At 49.5% G+C, this 24,749-nt stretch overlaps 9 protein-coding genes across 9 annotated transcripts; 6 read left to right on the top strand and 3 right to left on the bottom strand.

Annotated features, from left to right (window-relative positions):
- Positions 1 to 215: 215 nt before the first annotated feature.
- Positions 216 to 548, bottom strand: PFICI_09539 (uncharacterized protein; the record flags this gene model as incomplete). Its single annotated transcript, XM_007838120.1, has 1 exon — positions 216 to 548. One exon carries the CDS (start codon positions 546 to 548, stop codon positions 216 to 218), a length of 333 nt encoding a protein of 110 aa, XP_007836311.1.
- A 1,319-nt stretch (positions 549 to 1,867) lies between these two features.
- Positions 1,868 to 2,810, top strand: PFICI_09538 (uncharacterized protein; the record flags this gene model as incomplete). Its single annotated transcript, XM_007838119.1, has 3 exons — positions 1,868 to 1,906; positions 2,073 to 2,477; positions 2,670 to 2,810. The coding sequence occupies 3 exons, from the start codon at positions 1,868 to 1,870 to the stop codon at positions 2,808 to 2,810; spliced, it is 585 nt and encodes a 194-aa protein (XP_007836310.1).
- Positions 2,811 to 3,485: 675 nt separating this feature from the next.
- Positions 3,486 to 4,796, bottom strand: PFICI_09537 (uncharacterized protein; the record flags this gene model as incomplete). The annotated part of the gene is made up of 2 exons (XM_007838118.1): positions 3,486 to 4,113; positions 4,309 to 4,796. The coding sequence occupies 2 exons, from the start codon at positions 4,794 to 4,796 to the stop codon at positions 3,486 to 3,488; spliced, it is 1,116 nt and encodes a 371-aa protein (XP_007836309.1).
- Positions 4,797 to 7,715: 2,919 nt separating this feature from the next.
- On the top strand, positions 7,716 to 10,472 carry PFICI_09536 (uncharacterized protein; the record flags this gene model as incomplete). Its single annotated transcript, XM_007838117.1, has 1 exon — positions 7,716 to 10,472. The coding sequence occupies one exon, from the start codon at positions 7,716 to 7,718 to the stop codon at positions 10,470 to 10,472; it is 2,757 nt and encodes a 918-aa protein (XP_007836308.1).
- A 3,152-nt stretch (positions 10,473 to 13,624) lies between these two features.
- Positions 13,625 to 14,785, top strand: PFICI_09535 (uncharacterized protein; the record flags this gene model as incomplete). Its single annotated transcript, XM_007838116.1, has 4 exons — positions 13,625 to 13,945; positions 14,007 to 14,105; positions 14,172 to 14,347; positions 14,413 to 14,785. 4 exons carry the CDS (start codon positions 13,625 to 13,627, stop codon positions 14,783 to 14,785), a joined length of 969 nt encoding a protein of 322 aa, XP_007836307.1.
- Positions 14,786 to 14,953: 168 nt separating this feature from the next.
- Positions 14,954 to 16,530, bottom strand: PFICI_09534 (uncharacterized protein; the record flags this gene model as incomplete). Its single annotated transcript, XM_007838115.1, has 3 exons — positions 14,954 to 15,823; positions 15,938 to 16,311; positions 16,518 to 16,530. 3 exons carry the CDS (start codon positions 16,528 to 16,530, stop codon positions 14,954 to 14,956), a joined length of 1,257 nt encoding a protein of 418 aa, XP_007836306.1.
- Positions 16,531 to 17,265: 735 nt separating this feature from the next.
- On the top strand, positions 17,266 to 19,055 carry PFICI_09533 (uncharacterized protein; the record flags this gene model as incomplete). Its single annotated transcript, XM_007838114.1, has 5 exons — positions 17,266 to 17,323; positions 17,375 to 17,433; positions 17,493 to 18,596; positions 18,654 to 18,758; positions 18,810 to 19,055. The coding sequence occupies 5 exons, from the start codon at positions 17,266 to 17,268 to the stop codon at positions 19,053 to 19,055; spliced, it is 1,572 nt and encodes a 523-aa protein (XP_007836305.1).
- Positions 19,056 to 19,789: 734 nt separating this feature from the next.
- Positions 19,790 to 21,726, top strand: PFICI_09532 (uncharacterized protein; the record flags this gene model as incomplete). Its single annotated transcript, XM_007838113.1, has 6 exons — positions 19,790 to 20,086; positions 20,161 to 20,412; positions 20,470 to 20,611; positions 20,673 to 21,406; positions 21,461 to 21,551; positions 21,611 to 21,726. The coding sequence occupies 6 exons, from the start codon at positions 19,790 to 19,792 to the stop codon at positions 21,724 to 21,726; spliced, it is 1,632 nt and encodes a 543-aa protein (XP_007836304.1).
- A 491-nt stretch (positions 21,727 to 22,217) lies between these two features.
- Positions 22,218 to 23,342, top strand: PFICI_09531 (uncharacterized protein; the record flags this gene model as incomplete). Its single annotated transcript, XM_007838112.1, has 1 exon — positions 22,218 to 23,342. One exon carries the CDS (start codon positions 22,218 to 22,220, stop codon positions 23,340 to 23,342), a length of 1,125 nt encoding a protein of 374 aa, XP_007836303.1.
- Positions 23,343 to 24,749: the final 1,407 nt, after the last annotated feature.

Genomic DNA, 24,749 nt, shown 5'->3' with positions numbered 1-24,749 from the left:
TCTAGCTCGGTAGCGATGGGGCATGAAGATTTTTGAGTGACCCAGCATCTCTGTTATGTTTCAGGTACCCTTTCCTCCCTGGTCGTCATTGGTGGATTCCTGGTATCGCATCTTGGGCTCGTTGTCATACTTCTGGATTGTCGTTACTGTAAAGTCTCACTGGAGGAAACGAGATATTAGAGAGTAATGTACAAGGTGAAAGAAGCTGTATACTCTTACTTGTTGTCGGCCATCGACTCGTCATCGCTGCCGCTACCGCTGTCGCTGGCCAGGGATGTAAGACTGCTATTGCGTTCCAGTCTTTCGTGTCTCTCAAGTACACTCAGAATCTCCTCTTGCTGCTCCAGGATTCTCTGCAGCATGGTCATCATGACTCTCTGATCCTCGAGCATACGCTCTTGGGCGTCGATCATGCACTGTTGCCAGGTAGTCAGCCCATTGCAGTCCTTGAGGCTCTGCTTTGATGCCGTCTTCGTGGGATCGACATTAGGGCTATGTCCCTGGATATGAGCGCTTGCTCCCTTGTCCGCGCTCTGTGATGACGACATGATGAGTGAACCGTTGATTGATTTGACTGCTAGGTGTGCAGTAGTGTGATGAAATTGGGACGAGGACGGAAGCCTAGGCAGAATGTGGCGGGGAGAGTTGCAACTGATGCCTGAAAATCAAGAGAGAAATGTCAATCAATGGGTTTGACTAGATGTCATAAAGTTGGGCAAGGTCCAAAATGGGGTAATGTAGAAACTGAAAAATCATGTGTCCTTTCCCTAATGGACGGTGGACAAGGACGGGAGCCCAGCTGCGTACGTGAAGAGAACTATATTATTCCACTGGAATAATACAAGGCTTCTACGCTCTTTCCCTCGTTTCTGAAACGCTTCCAGTGCTGTTCGTAGCATGGCAGCTGCTCAAACATCCATTCTCAGACCATTTCTGGAATGATCCATGTCTTATGTCATAGGGACGCCTCCTACTTGGGTGATTATGGATCTCGACCTCAACCGAGAACGGAAGACACCGAAAGTTAGGCTCGCATGGGACAGAATCTAGGTGCTTGACGAGCATAGAATCAAAATAATAATTGAACTTTCGCACTGAAAACGCAATAGCAACAAGACATGGTTCTCATTCACTTAGTAAAAGCTGTGCAGTATGGAGGACAACGCAAAGATATCAGAGTTTTGGCTTACTGTTAGTGACGCCAAACTGCCGAGAGCACCATTTCTCTTTTTTATATTTTCCCTTCTTTTATTCTTCTTTCTCTCACTTTACCTTTCCGTGTTCATTATTCAATCAATATACAATCAGCTGCTGCTTGCTTGAGCATTGACTGTCGGGAGATGTAGAGCGGAAATAGCCTGCGGAGCAGACCCACAGTCACAACGCTGATAGACTTCCTGTCATGGGGATTTTGAAATCAGCTTTATCTAATGTTGCTTCGATCTTGCAAGTCTTTTTTAAAGATTGCCGTGCATATACTCCCGCCGTTTGGAGCCAGACTCGGCGCACGATCCGGAGGCTCTCGGCTTGCCGGTGGGCCCCAGACCGGCTCCAGTTATATCAAGTCAGCGAAGATCATTGATGACTGCAGAGACCCTTGTCAATCCCAAAGTCATCAGAATTCAGATTCTAGCCGTTCTTAGTAATTAGCGCCAGCAGACACGTACTCCAGAGTCCTGATCCTCTCTCTGAATCTGTAAAGGATCCGCAGAAGGGACGCTTGGACCGTCTACTATGAGCAAACAACGGACGCAATTCTGCCGCATTTGATGACACGGCTCACACTCATCCATCTTGTTCTTACAATTGCGACCAAAATATTCAGACTCAACTCGGCGGAGTGCATAGTCCTGACAAACATAAGATCATGGGCTCTACGGACATAGCGCCAGATCATGCGCCCTCCGTAAGCAACTCCCGATGTCATTTCTCTCCTTTTCTGGGTTGTCTCATGAGCAAGCATTGCCCAAATCGGTGTTCCAAGAGAGCAGGCTCAGACAAATTATTTGAAAGAGCTGTTTCAAACTCATTTATCTAGTCTAATGGGCAATTGCTAACACATGTTGTTGTAGTGGCTTGTCCCGCTCTCGACCGTCCTCCTCGGGCTAGGAGTTGTCAGCTGGGACCTCACATACATTTTGACGATTCGACGCAGTCTCGCCACCAAGTCGTACGGTCTTCCAGCCGCGGCTCTTGTGGTCAACATTACCTGGGAGGCCGTCTACGGCTTCTACGTCAGCCAGGCTTGGCTTGAGCGCGCCGGCTTCACCCTCTGGTTCCTGCTCAACCTCGGCTGCGCTTGGACGACCGTCCGCTTCGCGCCCCTCGACTGGGCCCACACGTCTCCGTGGGTCGGCCGGCACATGGCCGGGCTCATGGCCGGAATGGCCGTCGTCTGTCTGTGGGGACATTGGGCATTTGTATCCTGGTGGCTGGCCGAGCCTCACCGGGGGTCCGGCGATAAGGCGGGCAAGTGGGTAAGTAATCAAAATCTGTGGTGTCCTTAATTTTGGCATGTTTTTCTCGAAGAGTCTATGTTTGAGATTCCCGGTCCCGTAATTTTGTCTTGGGAAATACCTGTCGACCTGGTGACGGTAGCTCGAGCACTTGGGGGAAATTTATATCCAATCATGAAAGAATTGAGAGGCTAACACTTTTCGGCTCACTAGTATTTCGGTCGCGATGGGTACGACACCACCGAGTTGGCTTTCTGGTCTGCCGCTGTTGCTGGATTGCTGACTAGTGCCTGCGGTATTGCTATGCTGATCAATCGCGGGCACTCGGGTGGCACAGACTACAAAATATGGTGAGTCGAGTTTATGCTCACCATGGCAGACTGTTCTTTGCCCTTTGTTACTGCTCTTTCTCTCTTGTCATAATACATTTGGAAAGTCGGCTCACATGTCATGCTTACCATAGGTTTACTCGATTCATCGGCACCATTTGTGGGATGCCTCTCTGCAATGGTCTTCTATGGTAGTACTGGCCTGAAGCGCATGGCTATTTCCTCAACCCATTTGCTATATTTCTGGTCGTAAGCGCAATTGGCTGTGACTTGATATACCTTCTTGTTCTGTATGAAGTCAGGAAGACGGAGCGGATGCTTCCAGACGGCCGGCTTGTCCGGGGTGATGATTTGCGATTCTCATCTCCTACAAAGCCAAAGAATTCGTAGTGTGTCATTTCGCCATGGCGTTGAGATAGAGTTGCTTCTGTACGAAACCGGAGTCATGGAGTTACAAGAATAAACCAAAGGATGAATAACAATCATTCCCGCTTGAATGCCGTGTAGAGTTTGGACATCACAAAACACTAAACTATTGATGAATATCTATGGTGAATAGCGGTCCTGTCCTCGACCAGAGTTAGACATCAGAGACAGATATATAACCTAAAGTGGTCAGATCAATCAGTATACCCGTGCTTTTTCCAGTAAGATCGTGTCTCTTGATGTCGAGTGCTCACGTACATGACAATGAAGATATCTATCGATCTGTTATCGCCTTGGTACGACCACAGATCCAGTACCCGTAATGATCGTCCTGGACTGTTTCTATACTAGCAGTGAGATTGCGTGTAGGTTGGTTGATGGACTTCCAGAATTTCCCGCCTTGCATTTCTGAACGTCCCATTGCTGAGTCTCTCCTTTCAGGGTCACCGTATTTTTGGGCAAGAGTGTGCCATAGAGTATGACTATCAAGACCGATACTGAATTCCTTGCCACGCCGTGGCCCCATAGCACATAATATGCGTTCTGTAGGTCCAAGTATGATAGTTTCCACCTCTGGTATAATCTCCTTGTTGGTGCTATGATTGGACAAGTCAACATAGCCTCGAAATGATATGTAGAGCTTTTGTAACCGCGGAAAAATCTTTGGAATAGTGGCAGAGAGTGCGAGCAAGGAAGGTCCTTGTCCCTCGTCACCGCTCGTGGTACTGTGCTGAACGGGTTCTTGATTTTTATAGATGGAATCGAAGTACCACGTGAGCTCCAGAGATGTAATTTCGTTAAACAGGTGATGCGGAATCAGACGAGGTACTTTTAGCAAAAGCTGTAGTGTAGATATATGAAATGTGTTGGTTCCATAGATGATGAATATCCCATCGACGTAGCTAAGGTCATGTTGTAAGCAGGGCTGGCATAGGACTGAGAAATCCAGAAAGAGCACTTCATTTGAAGAACACGAGTCATTGGGTCACAATACGTACGCTTGTCTACACACCAACAGCCAACTCATAACATGAGAGAGATCAACGAGGCACGTTGTTTCGCCCGGCTGACAGCTGCAGATGAAGCCCTGTACACACTGATCCTCAAATGGCTCAGCAGGCCGGCAGAGCGCGTGGATATTTGGACGACCGATGACAAGATCTGGATCCCATTTCCTATATCTCGTGCGGTGACAGAGGCAGGCAGACCAGTGCCAACGTTTAGTCTTGGCTGTATTAGGAACCAATGTAGAAACACTTCCGTAATACAGGTGATCCGAGTCGCTGTCAAGCAGAAACGAGTCCTGCTGTTTGCGCACCCGTGGATGATCATAAACCAGATCTAGATGGATAGTCCTTCCCCCACCGAATACGCATTTCAGAATCTGCTGTCGCAGCTCAGGGGACAGGCGGCCGAAAAGACCATAGTTCTGGATCTTCTCGTCGAGGAGGTCCGTGGTAGTCAACGGCTGGATTCTAGCAAGGGCAAATAAGGGATCATCTAGTGCTGGCAGTTGCGAATCCGGTGTTTCTTGTCTGTTCTTGCCAGCCAACTTGTGTTTGATCCATTTTCTGATGGATGGCATGGCCGAAATCCGGAAATATTTCGTGGCGCCTGATATCTGATGAATTTCGCCTGCTTTCACACCGCCGTTCAGGCTTCGGCTGAAGAGTTGAACCACCCAGAGAGCTCACAAAATCCGATGATGCACCTGTGTATTGTACATCGTCAGAAAAGGTAGGGATGAATTCAATTTATATTTGTTTTAAGAACGCTAGCATTGCTGCCTGCCTCACACCTCAGGAGACGGACTGCTACTATGGCTGGACATCCGGCAGCCGATGTTGCGGCCGCTAGTGAAACGATTCGACTCGCACAGCGAGTGGCTAAATCTCAACGACTATCTTTTAATGATTACATCTTACAAACCTAGGTATCTTACTATCTGATAGATAGCTGAGCTATATTTGAGATTGCTTCAAGTCGCTGCAGTTGGTGATCTTTATTCTGACAAAGACGCGGAGCAGGATTACACCAGCCGACCACGCGCTTACTGGATGCGCATTGTCGCGTTGATCGCCAAATCTAGCGGGATCGGCAACAGGGTTGTGCCGCTGCTACAAGCTGAACAATACCTGTACTATGTATATACAAGATTGCCAGCCTGAAAGACAGCCTGACAGAACACATGGGGGCAGGCACATGCTGGTGCGACAAAAGAGCACCTCTGACATGTGGCAGGGCGAGAGCCGTCAGGGGGACGTGGTGGGATGAATATGGGGCCAGTATTTATTCTGGAACGAATGGAGATCGAGTTTGAAGCTTAAGGACTCCCTACGGAGCTTTAGGACCCCGCAAGCCAGTGACGTTGGATGACTTGGCAAAGGTCGGGACTCGCGTGGATGTCAGCTCTTGCTGTAGGATATCCATTGTGTTGAGTGTTGCCATCGCAACATGGAAATAGGCCAGCTCATTTTACTGAGTTGTACCTATAGAAAGAATAGCTTGAACTTGCCCGACCCCACAGACTCGTGTGTGCCAGGTATTGTTACTATTTGGGGGGCTGAAATGCCCACGGATTTCAGCAGGAAATGTTAGAGTTCAGTAGAGCTGCAGATCAGAAGCGATAAGCATTTGGTTTAGCGGGAGTTCGTACACTTCAGACCTGCATAGGACCTCCTAGGACCTGCCTTGGTAGCGGCCGCTGCAGTGCGTCAACTGCTAGGAAGGAAACCAATTAGCCGGACTAGAATTGGTGCAAATGAAATACCCACAGGCCATCTACCGTTCATGGCTTGTGGAGGGACCCGGGGAGATGGAAGTGGATATTGATATACCAAGGTAATATACCAAGGCAAGGGACAGGAAAATTGATTGAATGGCCCTGGCACTGAAGCAAAATGAGAAAAAGAAAGAGACAATGGAATTTTTTGGTCCAGCTAGAAATAATACCTATTGACGAATATACGAAGCACTGACGCGAGCCTTCTCGATTCGGAGATAAAAAAAAAAAAAACGCGCTTCCTTGGTTTAAGCTGACCTGACCTCAGGGTCCCGCCAACCCGCAAGGCCCGAACGCGACTCTAAAAGTTTGAAGACCAGGAACGCGTCTCTGCGGCTGCACCCACTCTTGGAAAACAAGGCAGCTGGACAGGTACACTTGCAGTGACTGGGTCCCCACTGACAGCGCCCCAATCGATCGCTGGCCCGAGCTACCCCTGGCGTCTGGAGCCGATTACAGCATTAATTAAATTTTACGGGGGGTCTTGCGACGGGCTCTCTAGCGGACTATGGTGGCGTGGCCTTGCATGAAATACGGGCAGAGGCTGCTCGGTTTCCCTTCCACCCACTCTTTTGCAGAGCCAAGAAGAGGTCCATTCAGTCAGTCAGTCAGTGTTCAGATAATCACAGGTTTGCAAAGCACGTGTGCGCATTTCGATCCTTTCTTCTCATATCTCATCTCACATCTCCATCGAGCACCTTAATCAGCACAGAACCGGTCCGTGGGCAGGCAGAGAGGTCTGGACGAGCATGACGAAGATCAGGGCCAGCAGCTAGTAGCCCGTTGAAACTTTTTTTCTTCTTTGGTTAGCACCTGGCCTACTACGTACCTTGTATCTTCATCATCTTCGTCCGCTCCCTTTCTCCCAGCCAGTTTTGTTGTTTCGGCTGCCTCTCACTGGGCGCAATACCCTCGCGCGGCCCGCCGACAGAGCAGTTGATCGGCCAGCTGCTCTGCACAGGTCGTCGTTGCCCAAAGGGCTGTAACCTGTGTATGCGGGCGTCCCTTTGGGTTTCATGACCGAGACAACGCAGCCAACTGCAGCCCTGCCTTGTCCCGTCAACCTGCCGCCTCTGGCTCCCAGACTACATCATTCGTTCCTTTCTTTTTATTCCCATCTCACATTTCATATACCCCGGCAAATCGTCGCCGCCGCTCTCTTTCTTATTCTTCTGCTTTCTTGCATTCCTGGCATAGCAATAAGCAAACCTTAAATATCGCCTGCCTGCATACATCACCTAGCCTCCTGTCGCTCCTTCCAACCACCCGGAACATCCATAGATTGACACGTCAAGAAATCCTCCAGCAGTAAGCTGCAGCAGTGCGCACAAAATACACGTCAGTCGCCAACAATCGCAAACGCTGCCAGTCCCTCAATCAGCTTCTAAAGTAGCCATCCGTCGCTCCCAGAGACATCCTATCCGTCCGCCGAGGAACCCGGCAGAATAGCCGTGCACATCGTGGAACCTGGGACCGGCTTTGCGACACTGGATGGGAAATGAGCACGACCAAACGCTCAACTTTACTTGCTACTAGATCTCGATTTGCACCAGAGATGGACGACCTCGGTCATTACAAGCTTTCATAATTTTCTTCTCCCGAGACCTTCACCAAGGCCAAGCATGTTCGCGGCCAATTCGTGACGCAGAACAAGCAATCGGACTACTAATACACAGGACATATACAACCAAAAAAAATCAATAAAAACAAAACAAGATCACCATGGCCGACCCAGCAAATCTTTCAACCACGACTCCGCAAGGCCAGCGATCCACCATGCGCCGAACTTTGCGGTCCACATCTCCCCAGTCTCCGTCTCGGCGGCGCGGCGCCGATGCGCTTTTGATGCGCCTGACGCCAGCCTCGGCTGTCGAGGCCCTCCGAGTTCCCAGCGGAGTTCTCAAGTCTTGCCTTGACGAAGCATCGCCATCAGAACAGCACTTTGCAATGAGGACTGCCATAGCGTCCAAGAAGATTCACGAATGGCTCGACGAGCTCTTGGACTGGCCATGGCCCAAGGACAGCACGTCTGCAGGCTTCGAAATGCCACCAACCAAAAGGAGAAAGTATTCCGAGTCTCAAGAGCCAGTTGGAGACGGACACCAAAGCCTGGAGCTTGAAGGTGAGGCCAGTCAAGAGACGGAATATATGGGTAGTGTGCCGGCCACCGAAATTGTGCGCTATGAAGGCAGGATTGAGCAAGTACAAAAAGGGTTGGATGAACTCGACCTTGAGGACATCAAATCCCATGTACTCTTCAATCACATCATGCCTCTATCGCGAACAGGCACGCCCATTTCAGATGCCGGTTTCACCTTTGCCGCAAGCTCCATGCCGTATACGAAAATGGAAGACATAACCGCTGTCATAACTGCTATTACTGTGCAAACGCTGCCGAATCTTTCCAGATTGACAAAGTTACTCAAGACGTGGAATATTCGAATAATCGTCCTGCGCAAAGTACCTACAGTTCTGAGGTTGATCACAGAAGCTCAGGTTGCGCTGAAATCCGGCTGGAGTGCTATACAGACAGCGCCGCCACCGAGCACTTCAGTAGTATCCCGAAAAGATTTTGAGGTGATGAATTCGGTTCTACGGCAAAAAGTGTCTCTCCCAGGGCGAGATCTCGACTATATGCTGGATATTCTAGAAGGGATGAGGGACACACTACCTGATGCCTGGCTTGATCAGATGGATGCTGTGGAGAAGGATTACGCCGAGTGGGTGGTTACAGCGGAGAGGCGTGTGAGGAGAGGGGAGTGGGGAGACGTCTATGCTCCATCGCAATCGGAAAGGGGCCGAGCAGCTCCTACATCCCCGCAACCGAAGATCCGGATTCAGACTCCCAGTCCTACTAGAGATCAAAGTGGTAGAGGCAGCGCTTCGAGCGAAGAGGAGGTCTCTACCCAAGGCTCTACTGAACAATTTACCGGTGCAGTGGAGGATGTGTCCCAGCACGCCCTTCAAAAGCGGGAAACCGAGCCAAGTCGGCGAAAGGCTCAAGATGTCGATGGCCCAGCTGACGGAGTAGTATCGGAGGCCGCCCTTTCCGAAATGAACCGAAACATTCTTCGCGCTGTACCAGAAATCTCAGTTGCAGGCTCCCAACTTCAACACAAGAAGAGCTTGTCAGAATTTGATGCGGAATCCTCCATCCTGGAGTCGGTTTATGAGGAGGACGAGGACGGCGAAGACGAGCTTCAGTTACCCCCTGCAAGATTTGACGCACGGCGGTTTAGCGAAAGGTCAATGGCATCAACCGTACTACGTGATCCTGCCAGTGACTTTGGTCTCTCTGACAACGACGCTCTACGGGACGATTTCAGCGAGCTCGAACTAACCCGAGTGCCAGACGCGGACGCACAGTTTTCTAGTGATGGACCAAGTCCGCCTAGTTCGCCACCGCTGAGATACATGCGCAGAACACCTTCTGTATCATTCAACGGCATTCCGGAGTCGCCTGAAGAAGATTCATCGCCTCCGCTTAGTCCTTTGGATCCGCCCCCGCACATATTTGATACCGAGAGCTCCTTTGATTATGGTACCCGAGCGAGCAGCCCCGAGCACCCGAGCACCGTCAGTGAGGTTGGTGATGATTTGCACCAGCAAATTAGGGCCGTTCTGAAGGGCATTCCCAGCAATATCCGTCTATCTACAAGGCCATCTGCCATCAACTTGAATCCACCTGATCTGCAACTGCCGAGCCGCCCAAGGGCAAGGACCTCGGAACCATATCGCCGCAGCACCTCTGCTGTCTCTACTCGTTCGACCATGTCTTCTCGATCCGAAACTCCATGGCTCCTTGCACCAGCTCGAGCATCACGCCCCCAATCTAGAGCTAGTCGCGAGACACAGACTTATTACCTATCACGATCAAATGGCGAACCTCCATTGAAGTTGCTCGTGCGCTGCGTTGGAGAGAAGGGAGAGCGGGTCATGGTTCGGGTTGGTGGAGGTTGGGCCGATTTGGGCGAGTATCTGAAGGAGTATGCGATTCATCACAGTCGAAGATCCAAGGGTGAAGGCAAGGTCGAGGTTAGAGATTCTTCGACCCTGTCAGCCACCAAGACTGGATCCAGCCCGCCGGCTCGACCAGCTTCCGCACTCGATTCGCCAATGACACCACTTGCAATACGAAAAACTCGAAAGGTTTCGGGTGGTGAGAATTCATTAAGACGACCTGCAGTGCCAGCACGGCCTGATAGCCCACCGTCTGACGAATCAAGTGGCGATTCGCGGGACTCGTACGCTCCATCGAACCCAAACAGCAGCATTCTGGGCATGTCAGGTCCACACCCAAAGAAGACGAGATCGCTCGACGAGGAAAGCCGTCAATGGGTCGAGGATATGAGGAATAAGGTTCGCACCGCTAGTGGTGAGCAGCGGACTGCTTCCGGGCAACCACAGAATGGCAACAAGTTTGGCGAACTAGGCAAAGTTGGAGGAACCAAGCGCGTGTATAGAAAGAAAGTCGCTTGATTATGACATGATCAATGTGGACGTCGTTATGATATCGTTGCGTTGGAGTTTGGGCAGGGAAACGATCAACGAATTTCTGGGATAGCCTACAAGGTCGGACTGTTTCCGGCCATTCTGTCACTTATTACATTATTCCCTTCTGTCACTTTAGGTCGATGCTCTACAAATACCCCCAATTTCTTTCAGTCAGTGGCTGTCTATAGCTCAAGGAGAAAAAAAAAACACAAATCATATCAATCCGGAATTGTCTACGCAAGATGCAACAGGGCATGCAATCACATGCCCCAAAGGATCCCTCGCCATCGTGCCAGCCGCTACCCGTTTATTTCAGCCTTGTGTACTGGCTGTACGCCAGCTACCTCTGAAGTCGACGGGCCGGGAGAGATGCGCGAGCCAACACTCCAGTGTCATTTCCCATGTACGTATCCTTACTGCCATCCATACCTAGGTACATGGAAGCAGCGAGATGCGATCATGCCCAGTAGAGTCGATCCAAACATCCCCACTCGAGCCGCGTCTCGACCACCAAGAACGAGTAGCTTGACAAGCTCGAGCTTCTTTGCAACGTTGCTCAGTCTGCTCCTGACCAAGTCACAGTCTCACCCACCTCGGAACCTTGGCAACATGAGCCTGGACTTGATGGAGGGACTTTTAGTCATGGCCCAGAACGAGGGGCCAGCTCAGCAGATCCAGATGACACTTCACCAGGCACTCAGGGGGGTGGGCACTCTGCGAACCTTGGCCGACTGGGCTGTTTGAGGCTTCGGGTGAACTATCCTTCCCGACCCCACTGAGAGAGAAAAAGACCCGCACGAGTTGAACCCCGCCGGCCAGCCAGCCCGGTGCTTGCAAGCCACCCGCCCGAGCCATGAACATGGCCTTGTTTTTCTCCTTCTGAGGAAACTGCCGTAAAAACCGCTCACCGGGGCTTTGTGTTCTGGCGTGGAGACACCCCGTCCCGGATCCTTCCAACGGAATCCCGCTATTCGCTATTACTAAACTTTCCAGAGTCGGATTTTTTTTCTTCTTTATTCTCTCACCTTGCATTTGTCGGCGGTGTGGACGTCGGACAAAGTGGGACTTTCTTTCGGTTTCTTTTCTCGTCTCTCTGTCTTGTTTGTCTTGCGGCAAGCGCGGAGGACGGCGACGAGTTTCGGGGAATATCGCTTAGACAGTGATTCGCGTGCCTACAGTAGGTACGTACTCTGCACCGAGGCGCCGAGTACTGCCATTGTAGTCTCTTCTCGGGGGGAACTTGACAACAAAGATTCATGGATGATATTACTGTCAACAGAGTATGTACCGAATTGCCGTGCAACACTTCTGCGGGACTTGGACGTGGTTCAGGGATGAGTCTTATGGACATTGTACACCATGTCAACGTGGCGCACGGTAATGGAAGACTCGTCATAGGAAGATCTGGCTGCCTTTGTGATCCTGTTTCGTCTCTGCCATCATATCTAGTTGGGCACTTTAGATGTGCTTTTGCGACTCAGATCCTGTGTAGTGGGCAAAAGGGCTCTACTCGGTGCCTCTAATACATATGTCTACAGACATGAGCAAGCTGTCCTGAAATGCCCTGAAACGATTCATGTTCTGATCGCTACTATGCAGCTTTGTAGCCTTGAAGGCTGACTGTTCACCATCACTTGATGATGATGAGCTTCAAGACTATCTGACTTTAAAACGATGCCATGAGAACAAGAAACAAATGCATATAAGCTCTGGGTTTAGAAGATGAATATTGAGCATTGTAGGAGAAAGGGGGGAAAAAAAGACATTTCGCTGTCAACAATACGTATAGCGAATATCGCCCGCGCCATGGGCACACAACATCGGGCGGATTGCAACCATGGCCCCCAGACTATACTGACAAAACAATCAACATACGCAAAAAATAATGCAAAAAGAAATATCAAGTTGCCCGCTGGCGGAATTGAACCGCCGACTTTCGCATGACGCACGTATACAATTGTTACGAGTGCGACGCAATACCACTATGCCAAGCGGGCTCTTGTGTGGTGATGACTATAATGTGTTGCTATCACCATTCATATCGGACATACCACGTGGCCTGTTTTGGCGACGGAAAATGGCGCAGAGGGGTACAAAGAACAAAGTCGAGACTTGTCTCACTTCAATGCAATCTGTCAAGAAACAATAAGCAAAGAACATCGTCACCGACCAGGCTACAAAATGATGCACAATTCTACTGGATTAGTTATTAGTCAACGGATACAGACGACGTTGAGAAATGGCCAAGACTAGGTAGGTAATAAAATGCTAATACTAGTATCAAACGGAGATGCTGCAGGTCAAGTTCGGAGGGTCGTTTGCGCGCGTGCATTAGTCGACGTTTTAGCGAGTTTCCAACGGCATCTACGTAATAAATGATGCCAATAGCCCGACGTTTTTTAGCATCCGTCGACTTGTACCGTTTTGTTGTTCTAGTACCGTTTTGCCGGGTATTATACCTTGATCAACGCAATTCCAAGAGATATCATTGGTCGCATTTAGAAGGAGGTATTCGTGGGGAGGCCATATCAATCTGATTCTCTTGCGAAGCCGTCACCGAGTGCTGCTACACATGGCCTTAATTCCTCAAATCGAAGCAATTTAGAGTGTCCCCAATTGTTAGCCATATTCTCTTGGGTCTAGCGGCTGGCAAGAAATATCAAAGGATGAAGAATGTTATTATTCATGTCATTGGTTACTGAATATAGCGCCCGGCAATCATTTGCAGCAAGCAGGACATTTGAGTTAGAGTGTAGGTAATGGACAGACGGATTCTAAGCACACCTTGCGATGCTCCGAGATGAAAGTGAGCACTAGTTCTCAAATCGCCCTAAATGCTGCTTATAATGACCGTCCGACCGTCCGATTCTGCCACTAAGAATGTTTTTGCAAGACACTACAGAAACTATGCAGTCGACATTGAGACATACTTGGATCTTGATTTAGCAATCTATTGACAAATCTCTAGAACCAGTGATTAGTCTGCTTTAAAGTTGTCGGACGATCAAATTCGATCTCACGTTGATATATGAGTACAAAAGGGTCTACTATCCCCAATTTTCTTTTTGGTCTCAGAGGGGCACTGATCTATTCACACCAAATGCATTATATCGCATCTGCATCATAACTCGAATAGAATGGCACCCCAACTAATCTTTGGCACAGCTTCCTTTGGAGGTCCACAGACGGCATTCCAAGACGTGGACGATGTCAAGATCCTGCTTCAAGCGCTCCAAGATGTTGGCATTCAACGTCTAGACACGGGAGCCAGATACCCGCCAACAAACATGGGCAGATCCGAGCAGCTCATTGGAGAGGCGGCAAAGGGTGATTTTGCACAGTTCCTCGTTGACACCAAGGTGTTTACCGATGTGGCGACAGACGGGAGTGGAGACTTGACAGGAGAAGCGATTCAGAAGTCTGTTGATGCGAGCCTGCAGCGACTGCAACGTTCCAACGTAAGTTGGCGACCCAAACACTATCATGAGACCGTCGTAGTTTGACATGAAATTTTCACAGGTCAATATCCTTCACGTTCATCGGGCAGACCCTTCCACACCCTTGGAGGAACAAATACAGGCATTCAATAAACAAATTTCCGAGGGTCGCTGCAAAGAGGTGAGCTGCGGCCAATTACCCAGACAAGGTTCATTCATCTAATCATTTTGCTCCTTCTAAATTCAGTGGGGGTTATCTAATGTACCGCCGCCAATGCTTGAGAAGATCTTGCAATTGTGCGAACAACACCAGTGGAAGAAACCTGTCTGCTATCAGGGACAATACAATTTAGTGACCCGAGGAATGGAAACCAAGCTCTTGCCCGTACTGCGCGCACATAATATTAGCTATAATGCCTTCATGTACGTTTCTGTCATATAATCGTCCATGTTGATCCGCAAGATGTATACTCACGTCGACTTTCCAGGCCTCTGGCAGCAGGATTTCTCACTGGCAAATTGATCAATGATCAGCAAGCCGGGACTCGCTTCGCCGACGACCATCCGTTCAAGAACGTGGCGCAAAAGATGTTTGGCGGAGATGAGCTGCTTCAAGCCATGAAAGTCTTTGACGAAGAGGTAAAAGCACAGGGACTCTTGACTGTCGAAGTCGCTCTGCGTTGGATCGCGCACCACTCGGCCCTTGGACATGGAGATGGCATCGTTATTGGTGCTAGCAAAGTGGAACAGGCAATTTCTACAGCAAACTTTATTAAAAAGGGTCCCTTGCCGGATGCTGTTCTTGTAGTTGTAGAGAATGTCTGGAAGCATGTAGAAAAAGTACGTGGCGACATCATCTAGACGGACTCAACCACACCAGATGCAGAAGAATGTTTACATTTCAAATTTTGGAAGAAGACCCAGACAGACATGAACTGATCAATGCTTAAAAAAAAATACACCAATGGTATGGTATTACACCTTATCGATCATGTAATCATCTGCAAGTTCTCTTCTTCATATTTCCTACTAGAAAAGGGACAAGAAAGCGTTCGCGCTTTGTTCTGAACTCGCCTTGTCGAATCTCTCCTCATTCAAGAGATAAATATCAGGAAAGCCAGCAGTCGTCTTTTCATGGAGAATCAAGGATGCCACAGCTTCGCCACTCAACCAAGCTTTATCCATACCGTGTCCATTGAACCCCGCGGCTATGAACTCTCCATGTCCTTGCCGCCCAGTCATCTTTGATGTGAGCTTGCCAACATACGGCATACCATCCGACGTGAAACCCATTATTCCCGACCACACCCTGATGGGATGCGCAGGCTCCGATTCACTCAGAACCCGGGGAAGAATCGACTCAAGATTCGCCTTTGATGTCGGGGAAATTTTTGAGTCGTCGCTCGTTGCCACCATTTCGCTGATGTTCTGAACATCTCCACCAATCCAGATATGGCCCGTTTTTGGGTTCTGTTGAGCATAGTACAGACCCGTCGAGAAAACTCCAGTCTCAGCATTGAAAGATCCTGGGCTCAGCGGCGTCCACGAGATCTCGGAGCCCAACTGTGGAAATAATGGCCCAACTTCTTGTACAGACATTGTCCCTCTCACGGGCCATAGTTTGCCACAAAGATGAGGTGTCAAGTATGCAGAGAATCCGTTGGTGCAATGAACGACTTGTCTGGTGCGGAGAAGTCCTCTTGGTGTCTGTAACATGTAAGGATATTCGTCATCTTGACTATAATCAATACTTGTCACCGGAGTGTTTGTTTCGAGAGTAAATCGGTCCTGAAACTTGTCCAACAGTAGGTTGAAGACGGCCGTGAAGAGCCGATAAGGCGACAAGGCGCCAGATCCGTGTTGCTCAATAGCACCCACAATATCTCGATAGCGATAGTTCTAAAGTCATATTAGCCAAGGTTTCCAAATTTGTGCATAGGTGAAAAAAGAAAAACCCGCCTTCTCAGCTGTTTCTTTCGAAATGACTTTGAAATTCAAGTCCCTTTCTGGTACCAGTTCTCGGATGACATCTATATCAGATTTCATTTTTCCAAACATTTCAGAGTTTGTAAACCCAACAGAGGCTATGACTGAGCGAAACTCTGACGCCTCGCGGTCGGCATGTCCCAACTTCGACACCAGAGTCTTGAGACGTGACATGTTGGCTTCGCTAAAGTACAGGACCTTTTTGGCTTGCTCGAGGCCATGGTCATTCATGATGCGACCAAACAGCGAGTCGGCATCAGAAACCAAATGACCACCGTTGCGTCCAGTCGCACCGCTCACGGCGCCGCGAGCTTCCAGCACCGAGATATGCAATTTCGACGCGGCGGGTGAGTCGTCGTGGAGCAAAGCGTAGGCAGTTCCGCATCCCGTGATGCCAGACCCTATAATAGCTACGTCCACATGTGCGGGCAGCGTCAATGATTGAGCCGTCGCGACCCTGGGATGCGGAGGTTCTTGTCAAGCTGATATTGTAGGATTTGGATTTGGAAGTTCGGGAAGTTGCTCAAGGCTCGCTTGAATGCGCTGTCTGAGATCTGGACTGGGTGAGATCACTTGTGGTGACTTGACTTGTGACGGGCTTTCTCACCTGATTGGTCCATGTTGACTATTCCTGTTTTGAATGCGAAATGTTGGAATGGAAATATCACCAAACCGCCAGCTCTGATAAAGCTGATCGACCTTTATTAAGGAATAGACAAACGCTGGGGAGAAGAAATTCACCACCACCCATAAAGACTGGGTGTGGAGAAGCCGGTAACTTTCCGGTTCAGTGGGATGCTTGAAATGTGTACAGGTACTCTTTGCAGTCACATAAATGAGGCTAGCACAACCGACATCTCACAATTCGCGACAACGCGATACTGGTATAATAGCAAATCACAGGATTGGTGATTTGCGTATACACCAAGCCTAAACTGGTGCGGATGTACTTGCCTGCTTGGGTAGCATTTGTGAGCTTGATAAGCCGGTAGGTTAGCCGGTCAATTACAGTGGTATAGTCTGTTTTCATCAACCCCCCGGCTTGGCACGCCCGGCTCGATCCACCATGATTGGACAATGCAAGTATTGGGGTCGGGTCTGAATGCCGGCATTTTGTAGCATTGTAGACGAGGGAATGATTACAACTAAAGATAATGCCGGCTTGTTACAGGCCAATAACCACTTAACATTGTCCCTTCTGTATATCTACTACGTAGTTTATCAGAATCAAGTAGACAAGAGAAGCTCTATAAGGACGGAAGCTTACCCACGTACCTGATGCTCATGAAAACGGCTTTGGGATGCAAATCCACAACTAAGTATCCTTCAAAGTCCAATATTGACTGCGCTCCGCGATGAACGTTCACGAAAATGACGTTGGCACGTTGCTGGGCACCTGGCGGCTGGGAGACGGTAGGTAGAATTATTCCTTTGATGGAGGTAATCATACTTACTTATTTGTAGCAACCTCTACCGCCATAGTGCTCCAGCCAACTCCTTCCGACGATGCGCAGGACCCTTTGGTGCGTGCCCAAGCTGCAGCATGCGCTGAATAGTTTCGCTCTAACCAGGAAAATGGCAGAATTGGACAAAGTGGCGCAAGGCGATCAATTTCGGCTTGGGGTTATTCTACGTCCTCATCACGTTCGTGCTCATCGACATTTTTGGCATCGCGTACAACGACTATGTAATAGAGCTGGGTATGGGGTATCAAGACTACAATGAGATTACGGCCTTGAACTATGTGGGACTGGCTATAGGCTGTGTCATGTTCATTCCGTTGGTCTACAAACTTGGACGTCGTCCCGTCTACTTGATCAGTCTTACCATCCAACTTGCCACCGCCATATGGGCCGCAAAGATTCAGACCTTGGCTGAGTTGTATCCGCTCAATTTTATTCAAGGCATCGGCGGTGCAATCAGCGAAACAATTGTCCAAATCAGCATCAGCGATCTCTTCTTTGTTCACCAGTATGCCACCATGAACGGCCTCTTCCTCCTCTTCCAATCTATTGGTGCGTTTCTTGGGCCCGTGGCCGCTGGATACGTCGTGGTCGGTCAAGGGTGGCGTTGGCAATGGTGGTGGTGTGCCATCTTCTTGGGAATGAGTCTGCTTCTGGTTTTCCTCTTCTTTGAAGAGACGGCATACGTACCTGCTCTGCAGGGCCGACCAGCGAACATTGAGACTGTGCCAGCCGGGAAAAAGGACGACCCAGAAACTGGTTTGGACATCACCAGGCAGTCGTCAACAATGGGCTCTGGTCCTAGTGCCGACAGGTCTTGGTTGGAAAAGCTCCGTCCATACACGGTATACGAGGGTTCCGTTCTACACCATGCCTGGCAGCCCTTTATCCTGCTTTTCCGTGTCCCGGCAGTACTGTATACTGCCCTGACCTACGGGATTCTGCTGGCGAATTTCGCCGTTCTCACCTCGGTCGCCACGACTTCGTTGTTTTATCCGCCTTACAATTTCGATACCGCCGGCGTCGGCTTGTTCAATATCGCGCCCTTTATTGGATCGTTTCTTGCTAGCATCACGATTGCACCACTCAGCGATTTCATGATTGTGAGACTTTCAAGAAAGAATGGTGGAATCTACGAATCGGAAATGCGACTTTGGCCAGCATTGCCTGGTGCTCTCTTCACGTGCGGCGGCTTCCTTATGTTCGGCATTTGTATCGCACAGGTAATAAGGCATCGATATACTCCTACTTAACAGTTCATGAACTAATGCGCAGTATAGGGACGCTCGTGGGTGCTACTTGCCTTGGGGGCAGGTATTTTTGGATTTGGATTTGTCACCTGCGCCGACATAGCATTGTCCTATTTAACGGATTCGTATCAAAACGTGAGTTTTTTCCAGAGTCATATCTTGGCCTTCTTGCTGACATATGAATAGCTGATTGGTGATGCCATTATTGGTGTGATTTTCGTTCGAAATGCAATTTCCGTCATCATCCTATTCGTACTGACGCCGTGGATCGACGGGCTTGGCCTAGAATACATGTTTGTCTCGTGCGCTCTTATCACTCTAGTGATAACGTTGGGCTTCCCGGTAATTCTCCTCGTGTTTGGCAAGAGAATGCGGCAAAGCACTTCGGAACTGGCGAATAAGTTCTCCTTGCGGCAATCGCGACGCACGTAGCTTCACTCAAAGCTTTCGATGAGCTACATTCATAGCGAAAAGACCTACCTCAAGTATTCGGATCGTGAACCTTGAGGTCACTTTAGGAGAAGAGCGTAAATAAAACCAATGAAATCAGTTTTATAGACTCCTGCAAAGAGTGAAGAGTAATACCATGATTATTGCGCTCTAGGCACGCCCAAGAAGCATGTCTAGCGTGCGATGAACTACTGTACGAGTCTTGGCCGTCGACCTCGAGGACAAACTCTTTGCTAAATCCCTGGCTATAGATTAATTGTTGCATGTTCACTATAACTGTCCTGTAAAATCAACGGAAACGCAATCAACGCTGCTTATAACTCCAGACATAGGGGTCAAAATTAATGCCAAACATATGTCGGAGCTTTACCACGGCTCATTTGATCTCGCCAGACTTCACCCACTGCAGGTTCAGAAATAAAACCTATGGGGGCATTCAGGCCGCTCTGAGGTCCAAATTCTATCTTTTCCGGCCTCGGTTACCGAAAGGCCTCTTGAGCGCAGCGTGAATTATGCCAAGGTGACAACAATGCACCGGCGGAATATTCCCGGTCTATCGCCAGAGATGTGAAGGGTCACAGTACGACCCCTCAAACTAGACCTAGTCGAGGGTATCTCGATCATGTAGCCCCAATATGCTATAATAAATGTGTAAGTCTCGCTTTCCAAGCTTCAGGTTGACAATTTCTCAATTTAACTTGACACACATGACCAAAATGGACTACAAAGTCAAGGCCGCTGAAAAGTGCTCGGCGACTTATGCTGCCATTCCTGAAGAATGGAGACTTTCTCCCGAGTGCCTGTCACTCCTTCAACAGCCCGTCGAGAAATGTCGCAATAATCTCTTCGAGCCCGACTTTATACAATCTTCGGGAATTTTGTCTCCCAAAGAGCGTGAGATTACAGAAAACTACGAGGTCTCGCGTTTGCTTGGTGCTCTGGCAGGAGGCACCCTATCAGCCGTTGAGGTGACTGTCGCGTTTTCGAAACGGGCCGCAATTGCTCAGCAGTTGGTAATGTCCCTCGTGTCCAGGCAAGCATCACTCAAAAGTCACTAACAATCTAATGGACTGGTTGTCTTACAGAGATACTGTTTGATCAAGCGCTCGAAAGGGCGCGAGATCTTGATGCTCTCAGAAGCAGTGGAAATCTCGCTGGGCCGCTCCATGGACTGCCAATCAGCATCAAGGATAGCTTCCAGGTAAAGGGTACACAGGCGACCATCGGCCTCGTTTCATATCTAGATCGCGTGTCAGACGTGAACTCAGTACTGGTTGATGTTCTCCTCCAGCTTGGGGCGGTTCTTTACTTGAAAACCAATGTCCCCCAAACGATGATGGTCGGTTCACTCTCCTAAGCTCTTGCCCTCGCCGCGGCACCTGACAATGTTTTGCAGACTGCGGACTCCCACAATAATATCTTTGGCCGTGTTTTGAACCCGTGGAATACCATGCTTACAGCGGGAGGTTCCAGTGGCGGAGAGGGCGCACTAGTCGGCTTCCGCGGATCTCCTCTCGGCGTTGGCACGGATGTTGGTGGTTCGTTGCTTTACATTATAATGAACATCACAAGAACAAATAAACTAAGAATTGAATCCAGGCTCGATTCGAATTCCCTCATTATGCTGCGGAACATATGGCTTCAAGCCAACTGCAGGCCGCATACCATATGGGCAACAGGTTGGATGCAGCGATCCAGGGCTTCGCATGATTCTTGCCGCAGCTGGCCCAATAGCAAATGACATTGATGCATTGGAGATATTCGTAAAGGCGGTTGTCAACGCAAGACCCGCCCTTCTGGATCACACAGCTATCGATGTTCCTTGGAAAGAGATGAAGCTAGCCACGGATCACAAGCTGCGGCTGGGATTGTTGGCCGAGGATCCGCTGTACCCTCTCCATCCTCCTGTCCAAGCGGCGCTGGACAAGGCTGTCAACATATTGAGGGAACACGGCCATAAGATTATCGAGATAACGCCCGTAGAAGGGCATGTAGCTGATTCGGCAGAGGTGGCCTGGAATCTCTGGGGATTAGATGCCACAGCAGATGAAATTGTCAAGGCCGGGGGCGAGCCTGCAGTGCCGTCACGTCTGAGTCTGGCGCGAGATGCCGCGGCCACTAACTGGAGTTTTGTGCCAGATCTGAGCCAGCTACCAGCACTCAAGAAGCTGTCATTCCTAAACATCAAGAGGTCCGAGATCGCGGCAAACTGGAACCGCACCTGGAGAGTGCACAATCTCGACGCTGTCATTGGGCCGCCGGCGCAACACACGGCCGTCGAGCACGACAACTATGGAATACCAGCGTACACGGTTCTGCTAAACTTACTAGATGTAAGTGTTTGCAATCTCCACGCTGCTTGCATTTTCTAATTTGGCGATTTGCAGTATCCAGCTTGTGTTCTCCCCTTCAGCCACGCCTCGAGCTCCACGACACCGAGGAGCTTTGAGAAGAAACCGGGCCAAGCAGGGCCGCCATGTAGGTGCCACGCAGGCGGACCGTCGGTGTATGCAGACCGTTCAACTAATGTTTCCAAGATCACCCATCTGTTGTCGAAGGAGCGCCGTGTTCCATCCAGATATTCACGCGGAAAATGTGCGACGAACAATGTCTTGCGGTTGCGGCTATCATCGACAAGGCGCTAAACCTGTGAGTCTAGACTTTGTGGGGGATTTGGTTTGCGGGGTGAACCAGCGGATTTGTAGCAACTTAGCAGGGTCCAGGCGGGGGTAAACATACCTAGACAAGGGTATCTGTAGATGAGCCTCGGGTGGGTGCGAAGATAACGAATTCTGGGCAGATCCGTGTAAGAGGGTGTTGTTGTATCTTGTTGTCTTAGGCCTCCAGGACGGCAAAACTGCTCGAAACACTATCCCTTGACTCCCAGCTGCCGATGACGTTTCCCCGACCCCGTGCGTAGTACATATCAGACATCAGATCTATTTCTACTACTCAGCCATGCCGAATCCACCAAGATCTTGCGATCGTTGCCATGCTATCAAGGAGCGTTGCGTATGGAATCCGAACTCGCCCGCATGTAAGCGCTGCACCCGTCTGCGGCATGTCTGCGAGACAAGACGCCCAGTAAAACCACCTGGACGGAGGCCCAGGCCGTGCACGTCACCCTCATCAGGGAGACCCGAAATGGAATATCCAATGAACGATCCCACTGTCGCTTTGCTGCGTGACGTTTTTGGAGCCAAGAGACAACTCATCCTACGCATGGTGGAATCTGATGACAGCCTCGAGCCCTTTCTCATTGGACCAACCTTTTGTGCCAGCCACCGTCAGCTCCTCATATCGGTTTTCACGACATCGACGACGGTTCTGCAAGACGCGTTACTGGCATCGTCGACGGCTTGGATGGATGATATGTCGATGGAGCCGTGCGACGCCTATCAAAAGGCCTCGTCCGCGCTTAGCAAGCTCTCCGCGCTGGAAGTCAAGAATCAGGACGATGCAACCACGTGTTTAACACTTGGCGCCCTCATACACACCTTTGCGCTCAAGTTGCGGGTGGGAGACATCTACCTTATTTGCTCAGAGGCTCTTGGACGCATCAAGCCGATATACGAGTCGGAACATTATTCCGATTCTCCAAGTTTCTTCATGTTGACGTGCATGGTAGCCCACGAAATATTGGAATGCTTGGTACGATGTTGCAGACCCATGTTGCGATATAAACCGTCGGTTGACCCAACTCGTGTTGACCGTTTCGTGGGATTGAGTGGGACGTTGCTGCCACTGCTGCAAGACATCTGTGAGCTGAACGCTGCCTTGTCCTGCGTGGACAGGACCGGCGGCGCGGAAGTCAATGCTGCGCTTTTGTCCGTGGAACAGGCCGTGATGGACTGGTTTCCCCCTGTGCCATCTGGGTTCACATCGCTATTCACCTCGATGGAAACAACTCACATGCTCTGCCAGGCACGGGTGACGCGAATGGCGGCGCTGATGATTATACATCGACTACGGCATCCTTTTGGCCGGGAGACTGGGTCTGCATTGGCAATGGCATCCACCATCATGCACGAGTTGGAAATTACACAGCAAATTACTGGCAAACAGGCCAAATGCGTTGACCTGGCCATCCTAGTAGCATGTCTCGAGTTTGAGGGCAACAGTAGAGATTCATGGATACACAAGACTGAGCGGTTACTCGGCTACTCCATGGAGTACAAAGCAAGGATTCAAGGCATCATCAAATCTTTCTGGGCAGCCAAAGATCGTGGGCAAGACCTATTTTGGTATGACCTGAGCACAGTTGCTTGACTCAACATATTGACAATCAATTTTGGGGAGACGCTGCACGACTTGAGGCAAATAATTGTCTTTCCCACACGAGATTTTCTGAAAACTCACTGCTTTGGGCATGCATATGGCGGCACATCTATCTTAGTAGCTGCCTTTATAATCAACTCCTTATTTCATCATTGGAAGTAAGGAGATGGTGATACGCGATACGTAGAAGTAATATGCTGATTATCATATCAGAGTGGCAGCTGGCAATCCGCCAGGACTTAGGCGGAAATCATTGGTACCATTTCATCTAATATGAGCCTATAATATAAGGTGGCCTGAGAAGAGAGCTAACCTATACGCAAACGGCCTCCAACCTTCTTCCGTTGCTCTGCCTCAGGTTATACTTGGACACAATCCGAAATTGGTATCCTGGCGACAATTCAAATTAGAACACAACTTGAATTGAGTCACAATCTATTCGGAACTCTTACCTTAGTCCGTGATTTCCTCATCGGGCACTTTCTGTTTCGTGCCTTTACTTTTCGCAGACCTCTATTTTACAAAGAAAGAAAGCACAAGAATCATCACGGTGAGCATAACCGACGCCATGAACACTTTCAGCACCGGAGCTCTCAAGGTGCTGGGGCAAAGCTTCCTTGTCAGAAGCGGCCAATAGCCAGGACGTCTTAATGCCTAGAAACAGGCCGGGCGCTTGGATGGCTGGATAGACAAGACAAGCAGCAATATGCTACCAAAGCCCGCGCCTGGGTTCCCAAGCATACAACCGATAGCTAATGTCTGCGCAGCATCGTATTTCAACATTTTATTGAAAAACTTACAGAAGTGCCCACAGAGCCAAGCAGCAACATACCTGGCCAACCATTAGGCTGATATCCAGCGGTGCAGAGCTAGTATACTTTGGGATAAGACAAAACTTGTTACTGCTAGCCCCGCTGGCTCAATGGTAGAGCATTAGACTTCTATGGTCGGTAGAATTATTGACTATGCAATCTAAAGGTTGCGGGTTCGATCCCCGCGTGGGGTTTCACGCTTTTTGCTTTTTTACACACCTGACATTTTGAACTTGTTTTTTCCTTTGGAATTCTTGCAGGTCAAATCCCACCCACTTATTCTTTTGGCATTCGCTAATGCAGATGCGGATATTATCTATTTAATGCGAGTTTACAATGGAGTCGCCTTAATTTTATGGGTAATCCGGGTACATACGCAGTCGCTGCTAAACGGTATGGTTGCATTGAAATATGTTGCGATTTACTTTGCGACCTCATAGTTCCTTAAAGTTGGGCTGGATGGGGCTGATGAGGTCAGCCGAGACAATATCAAAATTGCCGTGGTTCATATACAACCATGGCACGGCAAAATGTTAAAACTTAGTGTCATGGCCAAAAACTGCCATTATACAATAATAGGTAGAGA

This window comes from Pestalotiopsis fici (assembly GCF_000516985.1).
Source record: "Pestalotiopsis fici W106-1 unplaced genomic scaffold PFICI_Scf_6, whole genome shotgun sequence".
NCBI classification, from domain to species: Eukaryota; Fungi; Ascomycota; class Sordariomycetes; order Amphisphaeriales; family Sporocadaceae; genus Pestalotiopsis; species Pestalotiopsis fici.
Note: the sequence above shows the minus strand (reverse complement) of the source record. Positions and strands in the feature narration are given on the sequence as shown.